This window comes from Eulemur rufifrons, chromosome 6, assembly GCF_041146395.1.
Source record: "Eulemur rufifrons isolate Redbay chromosome 6, OSU_ERuf_1, whole genome shotgun sequence".
Classification (NCBI taxonomy): Eukaryota; Metazoa; Chordata; class Mammalia; order Primates; family Lemuridae; genus Eulemur; species Eulemur rufifrons.
In genome coordinates, this window is record NC_090988.1 from 93766149 (window position 1) to 93787449 (window position 21301).

The window sequence follows — 21301 nt, forward strand, 5'->3', positions numbered from 1 at the left end:
ATTGAGTTGGGTTGGGAGTAAACCCCCAATTAAGAGAGAGGCTGACTAGAGATTTTAGAGGTTAAACTATGCAAGAAGACCAGAAAGAACAAGCTCAGAGGTCCCTTGAGCTGGGGCTTTTAGAGACCTGAAGAAGAGACAGGTGATGCTTTTTCCTTTGCTTCTTATTTAGAACTCTGTTGGGAGGGAGGTAAAGACAGAGAGTTGGAAAATTCTAATGATGAGAGAAAAGACAACCAAAAGGGGAAGAAAATCTTCTAAAACATAAAAAGATAGTATGATTTATGAAAAACATGATTATTTCAAAAAGATTCACAATCCTACTCTCTAACATGTAATCAATATTTATTTTTCCGTATCCTATCTTGGATCTTGATAGAATTAATTCATTGTTTTATGTTGCAGCCTCAGAGGAACAAAATTTGTGTTCTCTGACAAGATTAATGCATAAGTCTGATTACAACCTTCGCTTTTAGTCAGAACTCACCCATTTTAAGTTATTTTCCACATTAATTATTGATGACCAAAATAATCAAGTCTAGCTTTTGTCTGTCTTAGTGTCTCATAATTTGGGTCATAGAAACGCTACAGAATAAATCAATTTAGTATGTATCTTCTTGACTCTAGTAATCTCGAATCAGGCCAGAAAACCACATTGCTCTCTACATAGATAAATCTATCTTTTGACCAATTGTTACCTCCGTTTGGACTGGGTCTCCTTAGTAGAGGTTGAAGCTGAGCAGCGTGCGGCCCCTGGCCAGCATGCGACACTTTCGGCCAGCAGGGGGCGCGCAAGCTCCGGGGTACCCTCCCGAGGAGCCAGGGGGCGTGGCGTCTGCATTCTTGACGGACAGCTAAGGATGCTGGCGAGAATGAGGTAATACGAGCCCGAGCTAGTAGGGCGTGAGGGTGTGCGCGCGCGCGTGTGTGTGTGAGTGTGCGAGTGCGTGCGCAGGCCCCGAGACACTGCGTGTTTCCAGCTCGCGCTGCGGACACCGATCATGCTGCATTAAAAAAAAGATAATTACATTCTGGGAAGGAGGCTGCAAAGTTGCTGCCGGGCGACAGCGGCGGTCCCGGGGCCGCGTCATGGCGGGTCGCTCCTCCGCAGCAAGGAACCAGGGAAACCCCTGTGGACGCGGGTTTGCCTTAGCGCCCCGCTTGGGATGGGCAATTCCTTCTGGAAGCGACTGAGCGGAGCCGCAGGGAGGGGGAGCTGTCCCCGTGGCGGCGACTGCACTTCGTGCGGCGAGAGGGTGGGGAGGGAGGGGAGAGGGGAGGAGAAGCGAGCGTGCCATTCCAGGCGCGATCGTGCGGCGAGATCCCACCCCGGCGTCTGCAGAGCCCGAGGCGCAACTGGTGCGAGGGCTGGGTCCTCGCCTCGCCGCTAGCCCCAGTCCACGGCCGCCGGGTGGCTTTTGCAAGGCGGGGGCCTGTTTGCAGAGAGCCGGGCATTTGCATGAAGCGACTCGACCCCGCGGAGCAGCGGCAGCAGCGGCGGACCCCGGCGGCAGCGGCGGTGCGCGGTCCGACCCAGGCGGCCCCGGGCCCCGGGCCCCGGTGGATGCGCGGCTGGGGAGGAGCCCATGGGCCGGAGCTGAGGCTGCCCGGGGCGGCGGGGCGCGGGGCGGGGGGCGCGGTCGAGGCCCGGAGGCGGCGGCGCAGGAGGAAGCGGAGGAGGTCGGGCGCTCGGGGCCCGGGAGGCAGGCAGCGCAGCGCCGCAGCCCCGGGCTCGCCATGCTCCTGGCCTCGGCCGTGGTGGTCTGGGAATGGCTGAACGAGCACGGCCGCTGGCGTCCCTACAGTCCCGCCGTGAGCCACCACATCGAGGCGGTGGTCCGCGCCGGCCCTCGCGCGGGGGGCAGCGTGGTGCTGGGCCAGGTGGACAGCCGTCTCGCGCCCTACATCATCGACCTGCAGTCTATGAACCAGTTCCGCCAAGACACGGGTGAGCCGGCTGCCCCTGCCCCGCCCGCGCCCACCTCCCCGGCCTGCCTCGGGATCTCCCGCCTCGTGAGCCCACCTTGGCCCACCCAGTGGGCACCTCCGTGCGGGGGAGTCCCCAAGAGGTGGTGGTGGGCGGCGCTTTACTCCCCTTGATTCTCCTAGGATCCCCCACCAAAGCGTACATGCAAGTAGTATCAGTGTTCTGATTGTGCAAACCCAGCTTCAATCTGGTCGGTGAGAACCCCCTCCCCGTTTCACGCCTCCTTTTCAGCGCTTGGTGGCCCTAAGTCCTTCTATGTAGACGTTCTGGGGCCGCCCCAGCCCACAAGCAATCCCAGCCTCTCCAAAACTCCCTGCCCTCACCCCGCAGCTGCTCACACCAGGGCTGACCCTGCTTTGCCTTGGGCCTGCCACATACCTCCCTCACCCCGACCTTAGTGCCTCTGCCTCTCCTGTGTGGGGTGCCTTCCCACAGCGGGTCCTGGGTGTGGGGACCGGCAAGGGGAGAAGGGATTCCCCGGAGGCTCCAGCTGGAGTCGGGTAAAGGAAGCGCCCGGGCGTCCCTGAGAGGAGAGACTGGAGTTGGGGGATTCCAGGGGCTGGAACGCCCTGGATGCTGTGGCGCTGGGGATGCCTCTGCGGTGCACTAAAGTGCTGAAGCAACAGGCCAAGCAGATGGAGAGAGGAGGGGGAGGGTCGGGGCTCCGGAATGTCTGGCAGGGAAGCCGCTCTCTTTGTCCGTGGAGCAGGAGGCAGATTCCTAAGGAGAAACTGTCCCCAAGCTTCCTCCTGAAACCATAGCCTATGAGAGCGCTAAACTCCTATCTCTTCATGAGAATCAAGTTGCCACTATGGCCACCACAACCCGGCTTCTCAGCTGACCAGCCTTTCCAGGTCAGAGCCAGGAAGGGAGCCTGGGGGTGGGATGGGGGGGGGGGTTGTCAGAGAGAGGAGAAGGAGGAGGAGGGGGAGGAGGAGGACAGAGCTGCACCTCTTTGCTTGGTCCAATGTGTCCATGCTTAATTGATGGCCCAGGACAATTCTCTGTCTTTCCAGTAATCTCTTCCGTCACAGGGGTCCAGAGGGGGCCGTTGTTTCTGGAATTCTAGCTAGGCTTTCCCAAGAGTGTAACTAAGGAGTCTGCAGAGGCAGGTGTGGTGGGGAGGGAATAGAGCAGGCTGGCGGCTCAGAGAACAGCTGTTTGGGCAGGGTGTCTCAGCTTCCTTGGAAAGCCCCCACATCCTGTGTGCTAATTAGGATTGTCATGGGAAAGGGGTATCTTTCCACCCTCATGTCCCCATCTTTAGTCATAACTCCCAACAACCTCTCTGCCAAGGGCTCTGCAGACACTGGCCCAGTGAGTAAAGCTTTCTGGGGAAAGGATTCCAGAAGTGTTAGAATATGGAGGGGCTTCAGCCTTGGTGGGGAAGGGAGGGAAGCGGAGCTGAGAGAGACTGGGAGGAGGAGAGAATAGAGAGAAATGTGGGGAGATTGAGAAAGAGGATTAAGTGTGGCTGAGACGGAGGGAGAGAATGTAATTGTGTAACTTGGATGGAGGTGGTGGAGGTGAGGGTGGAGGTGTCAAGTTGGGGGGTGGGGAGGGTGTCTGTGTGTTAGGGGAAGCTGAGCCATGGGTGGGACCACAAAGACCAGCAGTTAAGGCACCTGGCAGGGAATTCCAGTCCTGCTCGAAATAGCAGGTGTTAGCTTTTCTATTTCAGATCAAATCTCTGTAGCATATGGAGAGCCATCCTAGTGATATAAAGGTCTCAGCCCCTTCCCGACATTTGGGAAGGGCAAAGGTTGAATTTGTGTTTGGGGGCACCTAGCATGGGCGGGTGTCTAGGAGCAGTCATGACCTAAAGGACCCAGAAAGACAGAAGCTGCTCCCCCAGGTCTACTTACTCTTACCCAAGGACTGGTGGACTACGGCCTCGTGGTTGGCAGTTTAGCCAGAAGATGAGGCTTCTTGGATTCTAGATCAGAGGCAGAGAACTCGCCCTGGGTCATTTTAAAGACTGCCTCGGGGTGTGTTTTACATTGAGACTGCTTTGGTTTCATCCACTCACTGCTGAGGACCTCTCCCCTCCGTGCCAGGCCCAGTGCTGGGTGTGGAAGGCGCTGGGCTAAATTCCCAGGAACCTGGGTTTGTCAGGCCACTTGTCAAAGTAGAATAGAATCTCCGGGTTTCTGGGCTCTGAGCCCCCTCCTCTCCTTTCTCCACCAACACATACACAGTTTCTCTCAATATAGCTCATTGATGAGGCCATGACAGGGTAGGAACTTTAAACCAGTGGCTCCCAGGCAACCTCAGCCAAGCCCCTGCAATGTTTAATTAAATTACCCACCATCCTCAAGCCGCAGTTTAAAGCTGGGAACCAGAAACATCCCCATAAACAAAAGAGAGCTGGAAGTCCCCTGCCCAGAGGCGATTCCTCTCTTTTTTGTTGCCTCCTCTGTATGGGGACATTTCCTGACATGGGAGCTTTGTCTTTTTAGAAGTTGCCTGCTCCACTGCTGAGTGAGTCCTCAGTCTCTCCACTCGCCTGGGCTCCTGACCTCATCCAGCCTGTCTCCAGGGAGATGGCTGGGAGGTGGCAGATACCCATCTGCCACCTCTGTTTGCCCTGGGCCCTTCTTGCACAGACCGCCTAGGGGTTTGAGCTCATTTGCATTCTGTGCTGGTCCCTTCTAGGTATTTTGGGCTAGAGCATCTAGGAGAAGGGAAAAGATGGGGTGAGATAGAGGGGACTGGGTCTTGTCTACTTCCAAAAGCCTTGGTGGGTCCTCTCTACCTGCTGTCATTTACCTTGACTGGGTTGCCCCTTTGGTGTCGTAGGGCAGTGACTGGAGAGCTTTATTCAGCATCACTTTCTCCTGTATCTTCCAACACACCCGATCTCCACCATCTCCAGGGCCGCAGGAGCAGGATGGGGAAGACTCAGGTTGGGAGAGGGGAGACATGACTCAGGCTGTCATCCTAGACTCACCGCTTACTATGTGACCTTGAGCAAGTCCCTTAGCTGCTCAGGCCTCATTTTCCTGTGTAGGATGAAGAGCAGCCTTAAGATTCCTCCTTTCTTTCCTCCCCTATGCAGATTGGCAGGTGCATGGGTTTGAACCCTGCACCCATGATGATGCAGGTAAGAAGCATGTAGGTGTGAGGGAGAGTTTTTTCCAGCTCAGAGTTTTCTGTGCAAGTTTTACTTCCTTTATGTCTTTTAATGCAGTGAGAAGTGTCAGATGGAGAGAGAAAGGGGATTTAATTAGATGATTTGACAGAAGCTAATTTTTAGCAACACCCCCCGCCCCCAACACCCACTACCCTGTGTAAGCACAGGAGTGGAGGAGGCAGACATCATGATGACCACATGATAGTTGTCGTGTGCAGGATGTGCCGCGTGTCTGCATCATGCCAAGCCCATTGCACACACTATCTTGTTTAATCCTCCCAACACTCTTATGAAGAACTATTGTTACCCCCATTTTATAAGAAAACAATTTGAAAAAGATTAAGTTGCTCAAGAGTTTACAGCTTCGATGGCAGAGCTGAGATTCCAAAGCAAGTGCCCTGTGTCCTTACTTTTTCAATCAGTGAACAGCTATGGGGCACTTAGTGCAGGCACTGTTCCAGACTTGTGGGATATAGCAATAATAGGACATCCAAGTCTCCATCCTTGGGGAACATTCTGGTGCAGATGGGGGATGCTGATAAAAGAGGCTTGGATTTCTTGGACACAGTACATGCTCTTATAGCAGGGAGTTACTGACATAGATGTGGGTGACATGCCCTGAAGACCTCCGGTTAATGCCTGGAAGGCATTGCCTGCCATTTCCCAGGAGCCAAAGCATTGTGGGCGCTTTGGGATGCAGGTCTCTGAGTTGCTGGGAAAAGGTGATTTTCTTTCTCTTTTTTCCTCTTTAGTTTATGAACATCCTCTATCCCCTATCCTACTCCTACTAGAGGCCTTTTTTTTTTTTTTTTTTTTTTTGAATGACTGTGCAGATTATCTAGTTTATGGGCCTGATTCTGGAAAAGCCCAGGACTAGCACATTCTAAATACGGTGGCCTCTGAAAATAATCAGAGAATGAAATCTCACCATCTTTCTTGTCTCAAGACTTTGATTCTGAGGTCTGCTTACTGTCTCTAATGCTAGGGCTGAACTGAACTCAACAACTTTCCCTCCAAAAACCAGCTCTTCCTCTTGACATGTCTCTGCCTGTTTATGGTGACACCATTTTGCCACTTTCCCATGGTCAAAGCCTCAGGATTCTTTGATTCGTTCTGTCATTCCAGAGTCTTATTTGGGCATGTAGTATGTACAGGCATGTGAGCCATGTGACCCAACAGTTGCAACTTGAGTGTGCATGATGAAAACTCAGGTGGTCATTCACGTGCAGGTCCCCACGCCCAAACCCTGGCGATGCACCCGCTTGTTGCTCGAGGGCACTGCTGATCCGTACCCCAGGAGATTCTGAAGGAGGTGGTCTGAGAACCTCATTTGGAAAGCCAGTCATGGTCAAGTCCTACCCTTTTATTCTCTGTAGAGTTTCTCCTTTCTGTCACCTTTTCATTTCCCTGCCAACAGCCTTCCACTCACCTGGAACTAATTAACAGAGTAGCTCTGGTCTTGTCGCTCTTTGCTTAACAAACTCCACTGGCTCCTCATTGCCTACAAATTAAATCCGTCACAGCTTGGCATTCCAGAACACACAGGGCATTCTCTGCCCTGGCTCTAACATACTTTCCAGGCTTATCTTCTTCTCTGCCTTGTATTTTCCTCCATCCTGCCAATCGGAGGCCACTTTTTTCTTTGTACATTCCTTCGGAGTTCTCTGACAGTCTCCAACTATCCATAAGGTCCCTTCCTCTGAATTTCTGTCGTTTGCCATTTTGCCTATTGAAAGTCTCCTTATTATTCAGATTCTATCCCATTTGCCATCCACTTCTTGAAATGTTCTCTAAACCTTGAAATGCTCTCCAAACTGTCATTGCTTCATTTATTCCATCAATATTTATTGGGCCCTTAGGCATGCCAGGCACGGGGATACAGCCGTGAGTAAACACCTCAGTGCCCGCTCTCGTGGCACTGGGAATCTCATGGGAAAGACAGACAGTCATCAAATTAGCCTCACCAATAAATGTGTAACTGCACATTGAGATGAGTGCTATGAAAAAAAAAAAAATGGGAATAGGAATTTGACCTGGTCAGGGCAACCCAGAGAGGCTTCCTTAAGGAAATGATCTTTAATCTGTGCATAAGCAGCAAAGAGGATGCCAGAGGGTATTGGGGGAGGAACCAGCATTGTGAAGAGGCCCAGAATCAGAGAAACCTGGCAGCTGGGAGCAGCTGATGGCCAGTGTGGCCAAAATCTGGGCAGAGTGCGTTAGCTGTGAGGGGCCACAGAGGTCGGCAGGTGGAGGGGCTGTCGGTCCTGACCTAAGGGGAAGTCATGGAAGGCATTTCAGCAGGGAGGGGATGTGATCAGATTTCCTGCCAACATGTATTTTGTTGGCATCTTGCTTGTGACACATTCTGCCTCATAAATAGTCATTCACACAGTTGTCTTCTAACCCTGTTTTAGATGGCAGGCTACTTGAGGAATGCTTGAATCTTTGCATTCCACATAGCCGCTAATGGGTGCTGAGTGATGTGTGGCAAATGATTAAATATCAAAGTAGCCAGAAGTCTTCAATCAATCATAGCACCGTTTATGGAGCCCTTGTAGCTGCCAGGCGCTGGATTAGGCACTAGAATGCAAAGAACTCCACTTAAGGCACCCCAGTATGAAAAGTGCCAAAACACTGGTGCCCATCAGGCGTGGTCAAGAGATGCACTTCAGGTTCCTGAGAGGGGAGCCTGGGCTGGGAGAACATTTCAGGAAATGGATGGCGAATGGCATAGGACTTGAATGATAAGGATAATTCGACAGGCAGAAATGGCAAAGGGGGACATTTTGGTAGTAGAGACCTGGAGAATTGTTGGGGAGGGGGTTAGGGAACTCAGAGGGAATGCCTGCGGATAAGAGGCGCTTCTGTTTTGCATGAAAATGGGGGGATAGAGAAAGATAAACCTGGCAAGGTATGTTACAGAGCCGTGGCATAGTTTCCAGAAGTTCTGGGATGACTCTCAGGCATCTACAGGATTGATAACACTATTATAAAAAAAAAAAATGCCCTTTAGGCACATTTGTGAGAATTGGTTAAGTGCATTGTCCCTGTTACCCTGGAAAGAATATAAAATAGTGCCTTTAAATTCTCTAAACTGAATTTCCTCATGTGTAAAAGGATTGCCAGGAAGATTATGTGGTTATGTGGAATATGTGAGGTGCTTTGTAAGTAAGAAAGATTGTGCAAATATGAGTTATACAGAAACTTTCTCTGTCTCTCTCTTTCTCTCGCTCTTGCTCTCTCTCTCTCTCTCTCTCTCTCACACACACACACACACACACACACGTCCACCTCCCCTGAACTAAACTTTCCCCATGATTTTTTCATCCTGCTTAGATGTAATAGAAAGTAAATTACAATAATAATCAGCAACTTGTATTGAGCTCTTGCTATGGTGACAGGTGCTATTTTAGAGTTTTATATTCATTTCTTCATTTAATCCTCAAATCCACCCTTTGAAGTAGCCACCCGGGACCCAAACAGACGAGGAAACTGAGGCTTAATCACACAGTTGGAAGGGACAGAACCAACCCTGTCAGACCCAAAGCCGCACTCTTTGTTCCCCAGCAAGCTGGCTGCTTAGGAAGGAAATAGAGGCAAACCCGGGAACTATTGCCGCCACCCTCCCATCCTGATACCCCCATGTCCCCCAGCAGAGGCCCTGGCGATGAATAGGGGATTGTTCTACTTCTCCCTGGTGCCTCTGAATGTTGATGTTTTGGGTCATTAAGGGGCTTGAAGATGGGGTGGGGGGCGGGTTATGACCCTGGCAAAGGCCTGAATAGCCATTGTTCCTTTTCTTCCCCCCTTGAATGGGATTCTGTCCCCGGTCTTGGTGTCTCCCTCTGGCTTGGGGGAGGGGGTGGGTCAGAGGCCGGGAAAGGGGAGCCTTTTCCCACCACTTTGATGGGTAGCTCTTAAGCCGACAGATGCAGAGATTCCTGCATCCTTGGAGCCCTCCCCACTCTGCCTTGAGCCAGGCAGTCTTTAGCCTTGATGCTGATAACATGAAATGAGCCCTGGTTGAGGATGGGCCTGGCTCAGGTTTGGGGTAGGGAAGAGGGGGCAACAGTTACAAGCTTAGCTCCCTTGTAGTCTTGCTGGTTCAATTCTACTGTACCATTAACCCCTGTAATAACCTTGGCCTCTTCCCTGCCCCTGCAGTGAGGCTGTCAAAATTAAGATTTTCTTATCTTTATGAGGGTTTGAGCTTCTTAAAAGAAAGATGTTAGAGAAATGCAAAATTATTCTCATGACCATTAAAAATATTATCGTTGTTGATATAAGATTTAATGTTGGGAAATATGAGAGAGTTCTCCCAACCTGATTTCCCTTCTCACAGTAACATACCTTTTTTTTTTGTACCATACCCATAAATGTACAGAGAGCCAGCTCTATCACCACTGCCTTCCGGAGTGGAGACAGAATCTTCTCTCTGTCTTCCGGGCTTCTGTGGCCTTGTGTTCTTTTCCTCCATAGCCCTTGATGCAGAGGCATTTAGAGGGACAGAGGAGAAGGAACATGGTCTTTATGAGCATGTACTCTATGTGTCAAGAGCTTTATATGCCCCCATGCAATGTAAAAGGGTGCATGTGAAATCCAGTACCTGGCATGTACAAGCGCATGTTTGTTGAATGATTGAGGCACATTTAATTTTTATGAAAACCCTCGAAAGTAGTTATTATCCTGTTTGCCAGGGGAGAAAAGGAGGCTGAGAGGTTCTGTATTGGCTAGTAAGTGAGTGTATTTGGTGGCAAACCAAGGTGTTCCGGCTCCAAACCAGGAGGCACTCTTTCTGCAGCGCCGGTGCTGCTCCCAGGTCCTTCGTGTTGCAATTCACCTGCTTCCAGCCTGGTTGGACCTCAGACGTCTTAAAGGCAGGGATGCGTCTCTTTCAGAGGTGACACCTCAACCGGCAGTGTGGTGCCGGGCACACAGTAGGACTTGTTATATGTTTACCTGTAATGTAAATTCAGCGTAATTCATGCTGACCCTGACCTCTCCTCTGTCCCTCTCTGGCAGGGACCCTCCGCCCAGTCCGCCGCAACTACTACGACCCGTCCTCGGCCCCCGGGAAGGGCGTGGTGTGGGAGTGGGAGAACGACAATGGCTCCTGGACGCCCTACGACATGGAAGTGGGCATCACCATCCAGCACGCCTATGAGAAGCAGCACCCCTGGATCGACCTCACCTCCATCGGCTTCAGCTACGTCATTGACTTCAGCACCATGGGCCAGATCAACCGGCAGACCCAGCGCCAGCGCCGCGTCCGCCGGCGCCTCGACCTCATCTACCCCATGGTCACAGGCACCTTGCCTAAGGCTCAGTCCTGGCCAGTCAGCCCTGGGTCGGCCACCTCGCCCCCTGCGCCACCCTGCTCCTGTCCACAGTGTGTCTTGGTGATGAGTGTTAAGGCGGCCGTGGTCAATGGCAGCTCTGGGCCCCTGCAGCCCCCAGCGACCCGCAAGAACATGCCCCCCTCCGGAGTGGTCAAGCTGCCTCCCCCACCAGGCCCCGGGGCCAAGCCACTGGACAGCACAGGCACCATTCGAGGCCCGGTGAAGACAGTCCCATCGCAGGTGATCCGGCGACAAACCTCCAGCATGCCGGCTGGGGCAACCGCGGGCTCTCCTGCCAGCCCCCCAGGAGCCAACGGCAAGACGGGAAGGGTGGCCCTGGCCACCCTGAATCGTACCAACCTGCAGCGACTGGCCATCGCCCAGTCCCGGGTGCTGATCGCCTCTGGGTAGGTGCCTCGGTGGCTGCCTCAGAGCATTTACTAATTGCAGACAGAGGCTGTAACTGATCTTCTGGGTCAGCGGAAGGAGGGGCTGCCAAGACTTAAGCCCCTCCTTATCTTGTGTTGGCCCCCTGGGGCAGCACGGTGTGTGGTGGATGAGGGAGGGTTTGACTTGGGTTCTCAGCGAGCTGGATTCAGATTGAGACCTTGCCTCTTACTAGCCATGTGATTTGGGGCTAGATTCCTGACATTATAGAGTCCCAACTTCCTCATCTGCAAATGGTGGCAATAATTCTCATGTTGGGGTTGCCGTGAGGCTTAAAGAAGATTGTGCATAGTGAGTAATAATCGGCAATATTAATTGAGCTCCCACTGTGTTGTGGTTTGGGGGCTTTATCACCTCATTTAATCCTTGCAACAACTATGAAATAGGCACTGACCCATTTTCCAGATGAAGGAAGGAGAGGTTCCCTTGCAAGGGCACATAGCTCATCGTGGGCATCGACTAGGATTCAGATTTGAGGAAGTCTGATGCTAGAGCCCGGATTCTGACTGTTGTGTTTCTCCCCCACCAAGCACGTACCACACAGTGCGGGGCACAGAGTAGGTGCCAAATGAGGGTTAGTCCCTTCCCTCTGGTCTCTCTGGAATCTCAAGGGGTGACTCCAGATTGAAATAGCCGCCCATGTTTAGTGACTACTTACTATGTGCTGGGCGCTTTCCCTGTATTGATTGTCTGTTATTCCTGTGACAACCTGGTGATGTCGTACGTCCTGTTAGTATTGCTTTTTCTGTTGTTCCTGATCTTGCAGATCATAAAATTGAAGCGACCCAGGTCCATGCAGTGCCTGCTGTCCCTGGTTTCTCATCATTCTCACACCCACCCAGTCTTCCCTTTCTTTCGCCAGGGGGATCTGCTTTCAACCCCTGAACCCCAGACGGTCAGGATGGTTTTAGATTTGGGTTGGGCACCTGAGTCTGAAAATCCAGACTGCCCTGAGAGGGTGCCGTCGTACTCAGCTGGGTCTCTGTACATAGAGGTTTGCAGCTGGGAGGACAGTGGAAGGAGGGTACACCGCAGAGTGGGCGGAGTACTGGGATGGGAGTCCAGAGACCCAGAGGCTGGGCCTCTACTCCTGCCTCTGCCACTGGGGTGAGCCACAGAACCTGGGCAACACCCAATGGACTTACCTGCCCCACGGAGTCCCTGTGAAAACCTCCACTTAGGGAGTTTGCCCCGTGGCAGTTTGCTAGATTATTGCATTCCCTTACTCTGTGATGGAAGTCTTAGGCACGGTCACTTAGCTCAGAATTAACTCCTGAAGGAGGGCCACACAGCTCACGTGTTATAGAGTAGGGATTGAAACCCAGGTTTCGGCCCCCTAGTCTGCTGTACTTCTGGCTAAAGCCCAGCTCCTCATTGTACGTAAACATGATTTACAAATGGCAAAATGCTGGTCAGATGCATGGGATTTTCATGACTTCCCCTGAGTTGGCAGAAGCATCTGGGAGAGGGCAATGGGCACCTAGCTGCACCTCTGCTGAATTTCTCTGCCCACGCTGACACACAGCGGTGTCCTGGGGGCCTCTAACAGAGTTCCGGGGTGATTGCTGGTGTGGAGGAGAGAGGCTCGCATGCTGGATAAGAACATGGCCTCTAGAACCCAGGACTGTCGGGGCTTGAACCCAAGTTCCTTGCTGAGTCACTTGCGGCAAGTTTCCTCTGTCTTCAGTTTCCTCATCTGTAAAATGGGATAGTAATAGGACCTTCCTCCTGGGGTTGTCATGAGGATCACATGAGATGGTCAGTGTATAGACTGAGCACAATGCTTGACACATAATGAGAGTTCAGTCAGTCTTCACTGCTATTATTGCTGTCATTGTTAACAGGTACTAATGAATATGTACTACGTAGCTGTTGACTTGAAGTCAAAGCTGATCGGGGGTCTAACACCCCACCTTGTCTCTGGTGCCCTTGGCAAGTGCCAAGTGACCTCATGCCATCACTGAGGGAGAGGCACCCAGGTGGCTTTGAATCTCAAGGAATGAGTCAAGGCGGCTTTTTCTCTCCTCTTTGTTTCCTCTGCCCGCCAATAGAATCGGGGCTACAGAGTGGGTGGAGGTCCGGGCAGTGCAGTTTCAAAAGGGCTATAGAAACAAGTTGTGTTTTTTTTTTCCCTCAGCTCTGTTTTTCTGACAAGGGAGGCCCCTGCCTACCCCTCTGAATCTTCCAGCCCTTCCCTTTTCACCTCCAACCTCCTCCCTCACCCCAGTCCCACCTTCTCCTCCAGCCTCTCTTGGCCATTTAATTAGCGTGTTGATTCCCTTTGTCTGGCATTGCCATCGACCTTCTGTCGTTGGAGGGCCCCTTGCCTCCCTCCCCTCTTTGCCCATGACCTCTTCCAGCAACTTTCCCACGGAAAAAGGAAGACCAGGGAGGGTGGGAGAAGTGGGATGAAGAGAAAGGTTTGGGGGGGAACAAAAGATCCTGTGAATTATTCAGAGACACAAGCAAGGGTTTCTAAAGAGAGAGGGGGGCTGTGCGGTGGAGGGTGGGCGTCGCCCCAGCTAGGCCTTGGTTGCCGTAGAGACGAGACCCTTGTCTTGCTGAAGAATTCCTGGGTTGGCGCATAACTCCCGGAGAAAACACTGCTTCTCACCATGGTGTCTGCGGAGACACCCTCCCTCCCGCAACCAACCTCCTTCCACCTTGCCAGCTCCCATCTCTTGTCTCAGTTTTATATTTTGGCAACAGAAACGAAAACTTGGACCCTCTATAACTGCGAACAGCTCAACAGAGGGAGGGGAGGGCTGTGTTTTGATTGGCCCACAAGTGGCTGGGCCAGACAGCTTTGACCGAGTGGCATTGCCTAGAGGACTTGAGAGGCAAGCCTGTCATCGGGTTGCTGTTTTCTAGGAGGACTCAGGCGTAGTCTCTGGGGCCCTAACAGGGTGAGACTGGCCTGGATTTCATAGGCTGTTCTCCTAGCTTTTCAGTAACCTGTAACAGTGGGGGAGGTGTGATCAGGTGCTGCCAGCTCAGCACTACTAAGTACTGCCCATTACTCTAGACTTGGTACCCATGTCCTCAAGCATCTGAGAATATTGGAATATCAAAGCAGGAAAAGGCCCTTTACAATTGGGAGATAAAAGTGTACACCATCACTCAAATTTGCATAGGACTCAGCCATTTGCTAAGTATTTGACCTAAATCCTAAATCTTTAGAGGGACCCCCATAGGGCAGATATTTAGGGTGCCCTTGCACAGCGGTGGTAACTCAGATGTGGTCGGCAAAGTGCAGGGAGTTTGTGTGCCCCTCCCCCAAAGGCACAAAGCAAGTCAGCACCAAGTTAGCACTGAGCTGGGCCAAAGCAAAGATCCCCGATCCCCTGACCCCAGTGCAGGCTCCTTCCATCATACCCTTCGGTATTTCATAGGCAAATATCCCCTCCTCCCCAGGACCCCTGCTGCCTAGAGCCTACTGATAAGCCCACCAGCCGCGCTGTCCTTTTCCTGACGTGGCATTGCATCTCTCCCACCTGTGGGCCCCACGGTTTTCATGCCTGTCTGGGGCCCACCTGCAGGCTCTCCCCTCCCTCTCTCCAGACCTTGCCCCGAGTTCTTGAGCTGCCTGGGCTGTGTGGTGTTCTGGGGATTGGAGTATTTCCTGGTTGACCAGGTTGGGTGTGGAAACCTGCCAGTCCAGTTTGGGGAACAAAGGTGGCTTTTGTCACCGGATCTCAGCTACTTATCAGCTGGAGTGGAGGCCTCAGAGATGGTGAGGGGGAGGGCAGGTGCAGGGTTGGGCAGGCAGGAGCACTGCCCCCTGGTGGGGAGCTGGGAGCAGGCCCCAGGAGGCTGTGTCTTCCCCATGCCCCCAGCCTCTCCGGAAGGAGCTGGGCGAGGAGGAGAAGTGGCCATGAGTGGGGTCCTAGGACTTAGGCTGTCACCTTGCTGCCAGGTAGTGGGGTGAGAAATCATCAACAAGTCTATCTGGTATCTTCTAACCCAAGACCCTCACAATTTTACAGATAAGGAAATTAAGGCTCAGAAAATTTAACTGACTTTGTGAGGAGCTACTGGCAGCATTGGGACTCAAACACAGTTTCCCTGACTCCCTGTCCATGCTTAGCCCTGGAGGGCGGATCACAGAGTCCAAAATCAAGTCCATTCCTCTTTCCTTGGCCTAATGGCCCTTGTTTAAAGTTCAGCTTTCTCCTCCCTCCATCTAGGTTTGATTTATCCTGGGGACAGTTTCGGAAGAAAAGTGGCATTTGGTGGCCTGGTGAGACACAAACATTCCCACATCTGTTCTTTCACATCCTCTCCCAACAATGGTGCACTTGCCATCATCCCTGGGAAGGGACAGAGGCCAGAGCAACCCTGGGGTAGCTGGGGAAGCACCATCCTTACGGGCATGTGGGCACAGACAGTCCCTACTGCTCAGCCTGGAGGTCCCATTCTAGCTGTCCCGTTTCCTAGGGGTGGGTTTACTTGTGACACTCTCTGAACATCAGGTCTTCTTCTGCAGTGTGGGTGTCCCAAGGATTGCATAGACATAAGTGCTCGGCATAGCGAGTGGCCTAGAATGGGCTCTGGGGCCAGGTTTTCTGGGTTCAAATCCTTAGCCATGTGGTCTTGGTCAAGTTTGCTTAACCTCTCCATGCCTCAACTTTCTTGTCTATAAAATGGGGCTAATGATAATGGTTCTTGCGTAGGTTGTTGGGAGGATGAGACAAGTTTCTATGCTGTGGGCAGTGGGAGCCGCTCCTGGCAGGAGGCGAGCTCTGTGCAGGTTAGCAATTTTAATGCATGGATGAAGAAGGGCCATGGATGGTGTGTTCACTGCTGTGTCCCCAGCATTGGGAATAGTGTCCAACACAAAGTAGGGCTCAATAAACACCGTTCGGATGGACAGATAAACAAATAAACAAAGGCTCTTTCCCCACCCACTGTGTTCCCAGCACCATCCTACCCCCATAGCAGACCTGCTGGCCTCCCAGGCTGTCCGGCCCCTGGAGTCATCTGTGACCGGGTCCCGTGGCCTCTCCAAGCCCAGCTGTGGGAGCCTGGGCTGCAGAGGGGATGGCGCAAGACCCAGCCCCATGTGTTCCATATTTTCTGAGTCAGCACCGTGGGAGGCCTGCCTTTCCCAGGCAGCTGTGCCGTCTCCTCTCCAGCCTGGCTGGAGTTGCTGGGGAGAAGGGCAGAAAGAGGAGGTGGCTTTGCCTGATATTCGTATATGTCTCAGGGAGAAGGAGAAGTGGCAGCTGCTCCAGCAGTGGCTTCCAAATGCTGGACTGGGGATTCACTACATCTGCATCCTATCGGGAGCTTTGGAAAAGTGCAGATTCTCATGCTCCAAGGGTAGAGATTCTGGTCTAAACCTAGAACTCTGTCTTGTTAAAGGCATCTTAGGTGACTCTTTTGTACACCCAGGTTTGAACTTGCTTCGTTATTTTTTTCATTTCTTCAACAAATATAGATTGATTGCTTTGAGTGCCACGTTCTGAATAAAACAGACATAGATATTTGCCCCTGTAGAGCTTAGATTCTAGAAGGGGAGATAACAAGCAACAATTTATTTTAAAAGATCATAAGTAGAGCAGGAGTCCCGGGGTGGGTGGAGGGGTGGGCAGCAGTATTAAATAAAATGGTCTCAGGAACCTCACTGAGAAGATAGGCATTGAACTGAGACTGGAGGGGCAGTAGAAGAGAATGAAACAGTTATCTGGTGGAACAGCATTTCAGGCACAGGGAACAGTATTTGCAAAGGCTCTGAAATAGGAGTGTGTCTGGCATGTAGAAGGAACAGCAAGAGCAGAGCAAAGACTCTAGTGATAACCAGAGGAAGCCAGAGAGATGAGGGAATTGGGGGGGGGGGGTGTTGGCAGATCACACAGGGCTGTGTAGGCCTTGCTAGGACTTTGACCTTGACTCTGAGTGAACTGAGGAGTCATATAGAGTTCTGAGTTTCTGAGTGAAGGAGTGACATGGTCTGACTTAGGCTGTGAAGATGTCATCTCTGGCCAGCTGCTGTGTTAAGAGCTTACTGCATCTTTAGTAGGTTAAACACGGTCCCTTTTGTCCCTCTTGTCAAAACCATAATGAATCTGCTCTTTCCTTTCACAGGGTCCCCACTGTCCCAGTGAAGAACCTAAATGGGTCCAGTCCTGTCAACCCTGCCTTAGCAGGTAAGAGAAACCCTGCGATGCACTTGCTTGAGACAGAGAAATCAGAGTTGCAAAATAGGCAGTGAGCATTTGTAAAACGGAGGTAATCTGGATGTTAATGAAAGCAAATGGGGATTTGGGGAATTGCATGAGAGAGGCAGGGAGCATTTGGGGGAGAACTGATTGCTAAAAGCAAAGAATGCTATTGAAGAATAAGTTTCTGGCAGAAAAGTAGAAGACAGAGTAGAGAATCCCTGAATTATGAGAACTCTCTGCTGGAGAGGAGGAGAGCAGGGTAATGGGGAGGGAGGAATTTGGGGTGTGTTGGGAGCTACGTCTTCAGTCCTTCCTCACCCATGCCCTGCCCCTTTCAGGAATCACCGGGATCCTCATGAGTGCAGCGGGGCTCCCCGTGTGTCTCACCAGGCCACCAAAGCTGGTCCTACACCCACCCCCCGTCAGCAAGAGCGAAATAAAATCCATCCCAGGGGTTTCCAACACAAGCCGCAAGACCACCAAAAAACAAGCCAAGAAAGGTACCTGCCTCTTTATCTTACGGGGTACAAAGACCTGGCTCCCAGCCCTGGCTCTTGCCCCCACCACCAAGGGTCACAGCCATGGCTTAATGGCTTAACTCTCTGGGCCTTAGTTTCTGCATCTGCTAAGTGGGCCTAACTAGTAAATTTTGAGGATTATACCAAAGTGGATTGTGTGTGGATCAGATGGAAACACCTGAGAAATAAAAATATACAGTGCGAAAGTATAGAAACATAAAAACATAAAGTGTGGTACAAAGGAAATATGTTAGAAAAGAAAGATTATTGTGGCATTGGAACCAAAACAGACTGGATTCATATTGTAACTTTGTCACTTACAAGTCACGGAGCCTCTGTTTTCTCATCTTTCTAATGGGGTAAAAACACTCATAAGCAATATCTGGGAAGGATGTCCTGGAATGTGTCCGTGACACTTGGGAAGTAGCCACTGTGTTGCGTCCCTCTAGAGCCTCCAGATACTCTGGCCGCTTGAACCCTTCAAGAACCCCTTCCTACCTGCCCACAACCCAGCAACTAAGGCGTCAATACCTGGACTTACCTGGCAGTGCAGGTCACTGGTATTGGTTGTTAACTGATTTGACTGTCCCCACCTTGCAAGCTTCTTATGAAGTTTAAATCATATCATATGTGTATATTGCACTTAGGCCAGGTCCTGGCAAGAAATAAGCTCTTAATTAAAGGAAGCATAATTCCTACAAAAGAAGCAGGGCAGTGGGAGGGAAGGGCCCGCATTGCAGCTTTTGGCTGTTGCATGATCTACTTCCTCAAACCCTTGTCCTACTTTCCCAGTTTATCAAAATTTCCCTGCTTAAATGAACTCAATTGCCTCGCTCATGGTCTGATAGGAAGTAACAGGATTTTATACTTTCTCACTCTTCCTGTTATTATGAATAGCACATATTGAATGCTTATCTGGCAAAGTGTTGAAGGACTGTACGTCCATTAGCTCACTGAATTGTCAAGCAACCCTTTGGGGAAGGTGCTATGTTCTTTTCCATTTTATAGGTGAGAAAACGGAAGCTTAGAGAAATTAAGCGGGTGACCCAAGAGGTGGCATTGATCTTTGTTTCTTTCTTTGCCTCTTTGCAAGGTGGTATCATCCCCTCCTGTACCTTCAGATTGGGCTACCTCTTATAGGTCTGGTCCAGAAGAAATCCCTAAATCATGGCAGCCCACCAGATGCCTCCCAGAGCATCACCCTTCCCCTGCTGCTGGGGCTGTGTCTGCTGCCAGGGACAGCACTGCCCAGAGCCAAGAAAGACTGTCCTGAAGTTGTGGTTTTTAGAATATGCTTAACATTTCTCTCCCCCCTCCCTCTGCCCCGTGTTGCTGCCTGTTTTTCACTTGATATAAACTATGCAATATTCAGTAAAAATGGAGTTAAATTCAAGCAATATTTTTGGCTTATTCGTGACTTCCTGGTTTCCCATAAAAATAATCTCGCTTTGATGCCACAGTATAAATTGAGACCGTACTTAGCAAATTGTAAAATGCATGCAGTAAGACTGCCTAATGTTTATTTAATGTGTAACAGTTTACAAAGTGCTTTCATATCTGTTATCTCATTGTATCGTTTGGACAAGTCCAGGCTCTTTGATTGTAAGGAAGAGAAACCCACTTTGCTCATCTCAGCTAAAGAGTGGGTTTGTTGAAAATAAGCAAGGGGATGTCAGGGAAGTGACTGCAAGAGGGAAAGGTGGGTGTGAACACCTCCGTCTCTCCAAACCACCTCACTGGCTCTTCTACAACTGGTATTCTCTTTCTCATTCTTAAGACCAATGGCGGAAGGAATTCCTCCCCTTTTCTGCTTTGAACTTGGCTGGTCACCCTCCTCTCTGGCATGCCTAGCATGGCAAGGCTGTCTGAGCCCTTACCTCTGCACTGGTGGCCCACTGATCTTCCTGTCCCTGCAGGTAAAACCCCAGAGGAAGTGCTGAAGAAGTATCTGCAGAAAGTCCGGCACCCGCCAGATGAGGTGAGTGCAGGGAAGCAGGGCAGGGTTCGCCTTCTCCATCGCAAGCATTTCTTCTGCCGTGTGTTCTGCAGGATGTGGCCGCAGCTGCTTTCTGAGCCCTGAGTGGTGCAGAGCTGGTCAGAGCTGACACCTGGCTCCAGGGTGCCTGGTTCAGAGCTGCTGCAGCACCTTAATCTCCCCCACCTCCCTGTTCAGCGTAGTGCGGACTCATTCTAAGCTACCTTAACATGAAAGTCTGAATGTAAGAAAAACAGTATGATAAGCCATGAGAACTGTCTTTAAAAAGGGTTTGATACAGACCAAGTTCTCAACCAGGGGCCATTTAGCCCCCCCAGGGAACATTTGGCCGCGTCTGGAGACATTTTTGGTTGTCATGATTTGAGAGGGGGAGATGTCACTGGCACCTAGTGGGTAGAGCAGAGACCAGGGATACTGCTAAACACCCCGCAGTGCCCGAGACAGCACCCACAGCAAAGAATTTCCTGCCCGAAGTGTCAACAGTTCTGAGGTTGAGAAAACCTGTCCTAGATTCATTTAAATAGCAGCTCCTCTGGTACACTGGAAATACAATTTCTTTACAAAAATTCACCTTAAGTAAAGCTTATCAGTGGGTCTGTCAACAAGCATCTGTTTCCTCCACAAGCCACTGGAGGACACAAAGGAAGGACAGTGCATCGTCCCAGCCCTTAAGGAGATTACAATTTCCTTGATGAGCCCACGTTAATAAGTACCACTACCAGGAATTATTTCAGGAATTTCTCCTTTGTGTAAAGCAAGGCAAAACCATATTTAGATTCTCCAAAGCACATACCCCCTGATTTGCGGGCTTTCTAGAAGAGGAGCAGTAACAGCTCATCCAACCCCTGAGATCATGCGGGAACCACCGTGGAGGTGCCCTGGGCTCCCAGCGGGGTGAGAGCTGACGGCCTGTGTGCTCCGTCTCCTCCCGCCCCCAGGACTGCACCATCTGCATGGAGCGCCTCACAGCCCCCTCCGGCTACAAGGGCCCGCAGCCGACGGTGAAGCCCGACCTGGTGGGAAAGCTGTCCAGATGTGGCCACATCTACCACATCTACTGCCTGGTGGCCATGTACAACAATGGGAACAAGGTTAGTGCCAGCCTGTGGGGCTGCTGCTCCCCCCAAGGTGGGCTCTGGAGGAAAAGATCATGAAGGTCCTACTCGGGCCTCGCCCAGGTGATCCGGGGAATCTTAGAGGTACCCCAGGGCAGCACAAGTGACGATCTTGGCTGCTCTCAGCAGGATCAATTCTCCACTGCATTGCAATGCTGGCAAAACCTGTCTTCACCTTCCCTTTGGGCCATGCTCCTAACTGCAGCCTTGGGTGTGAAGGTCTAAGCGGGGAGGACTTTTGGCCCTCAGGGTTCTGAGTGGAGTGGCGCATTGTCAGGGCCCATGGCAAGGTGAAATGGGCACCCATCAGTGAAGGAGAAGAAAGTTCTTATCCCAGCACTGGACCCATGGCGAGTGTTCATCCACGCCTTGCAAATGGGTTTCCCAATTGTTCCCCAATCACACTTTGTTCTCCGGGGCTAGCGATTTTCAGTTATAATTCATTTCCTTTGAACAGCTTCAAAACACCTTGATTGTACCTTAAAAGGCATTAGAGACTCTTGCCAAAGTGTATCTGGTAATCCCTGCCCCAGAACCCCACTGTTGGAAGAGGGGAAGACCGTTAGGGATGCTTGTCTTGTCCATTAACTGACAATGCGATG

At 51.3% G+C, this 21301-nt stretch overlaps 1 protein-coding gene across 1 annotated transcript in view; it reads left to right on the plus strand.

Moving 5' to 3' along the window:
* The first annotated feature begins 1737 nt into the window (after positions 1 to 1737).
* The window catches only part of DTX4 (deltex E3 ubiquitin ligase 4), a 31033-nt gene continuing 11469 nt past the window's right edge, over positions 1738 to 21301 (plus strand). Inside the window, exons 1-6 of the mRNA XM_069470055.1 lie at positions 1738 to 1948; positions 10143 to 10866; positions 16994 to 17055; positions 17409 to 17570; positions 19505 to 19566; positions 20523 to 20675. Of these exons, the coding sequence (XP_069326156.1) occupies positions 1738 to 1948; positions 10143 to 10866; positions 16994 to 17055; positions 17409 to 17570; positions 19505 to 19566; positions 20523 to 20675 (1374 nt within the window). The remainder of the gene's footprint in view (positions 1949 to 10142; positions 10867 to 16993; positions 17056 to 17408; positions 17571 to 19504; positions 19567 to 20522; positions 20676 to 21301) is intronic.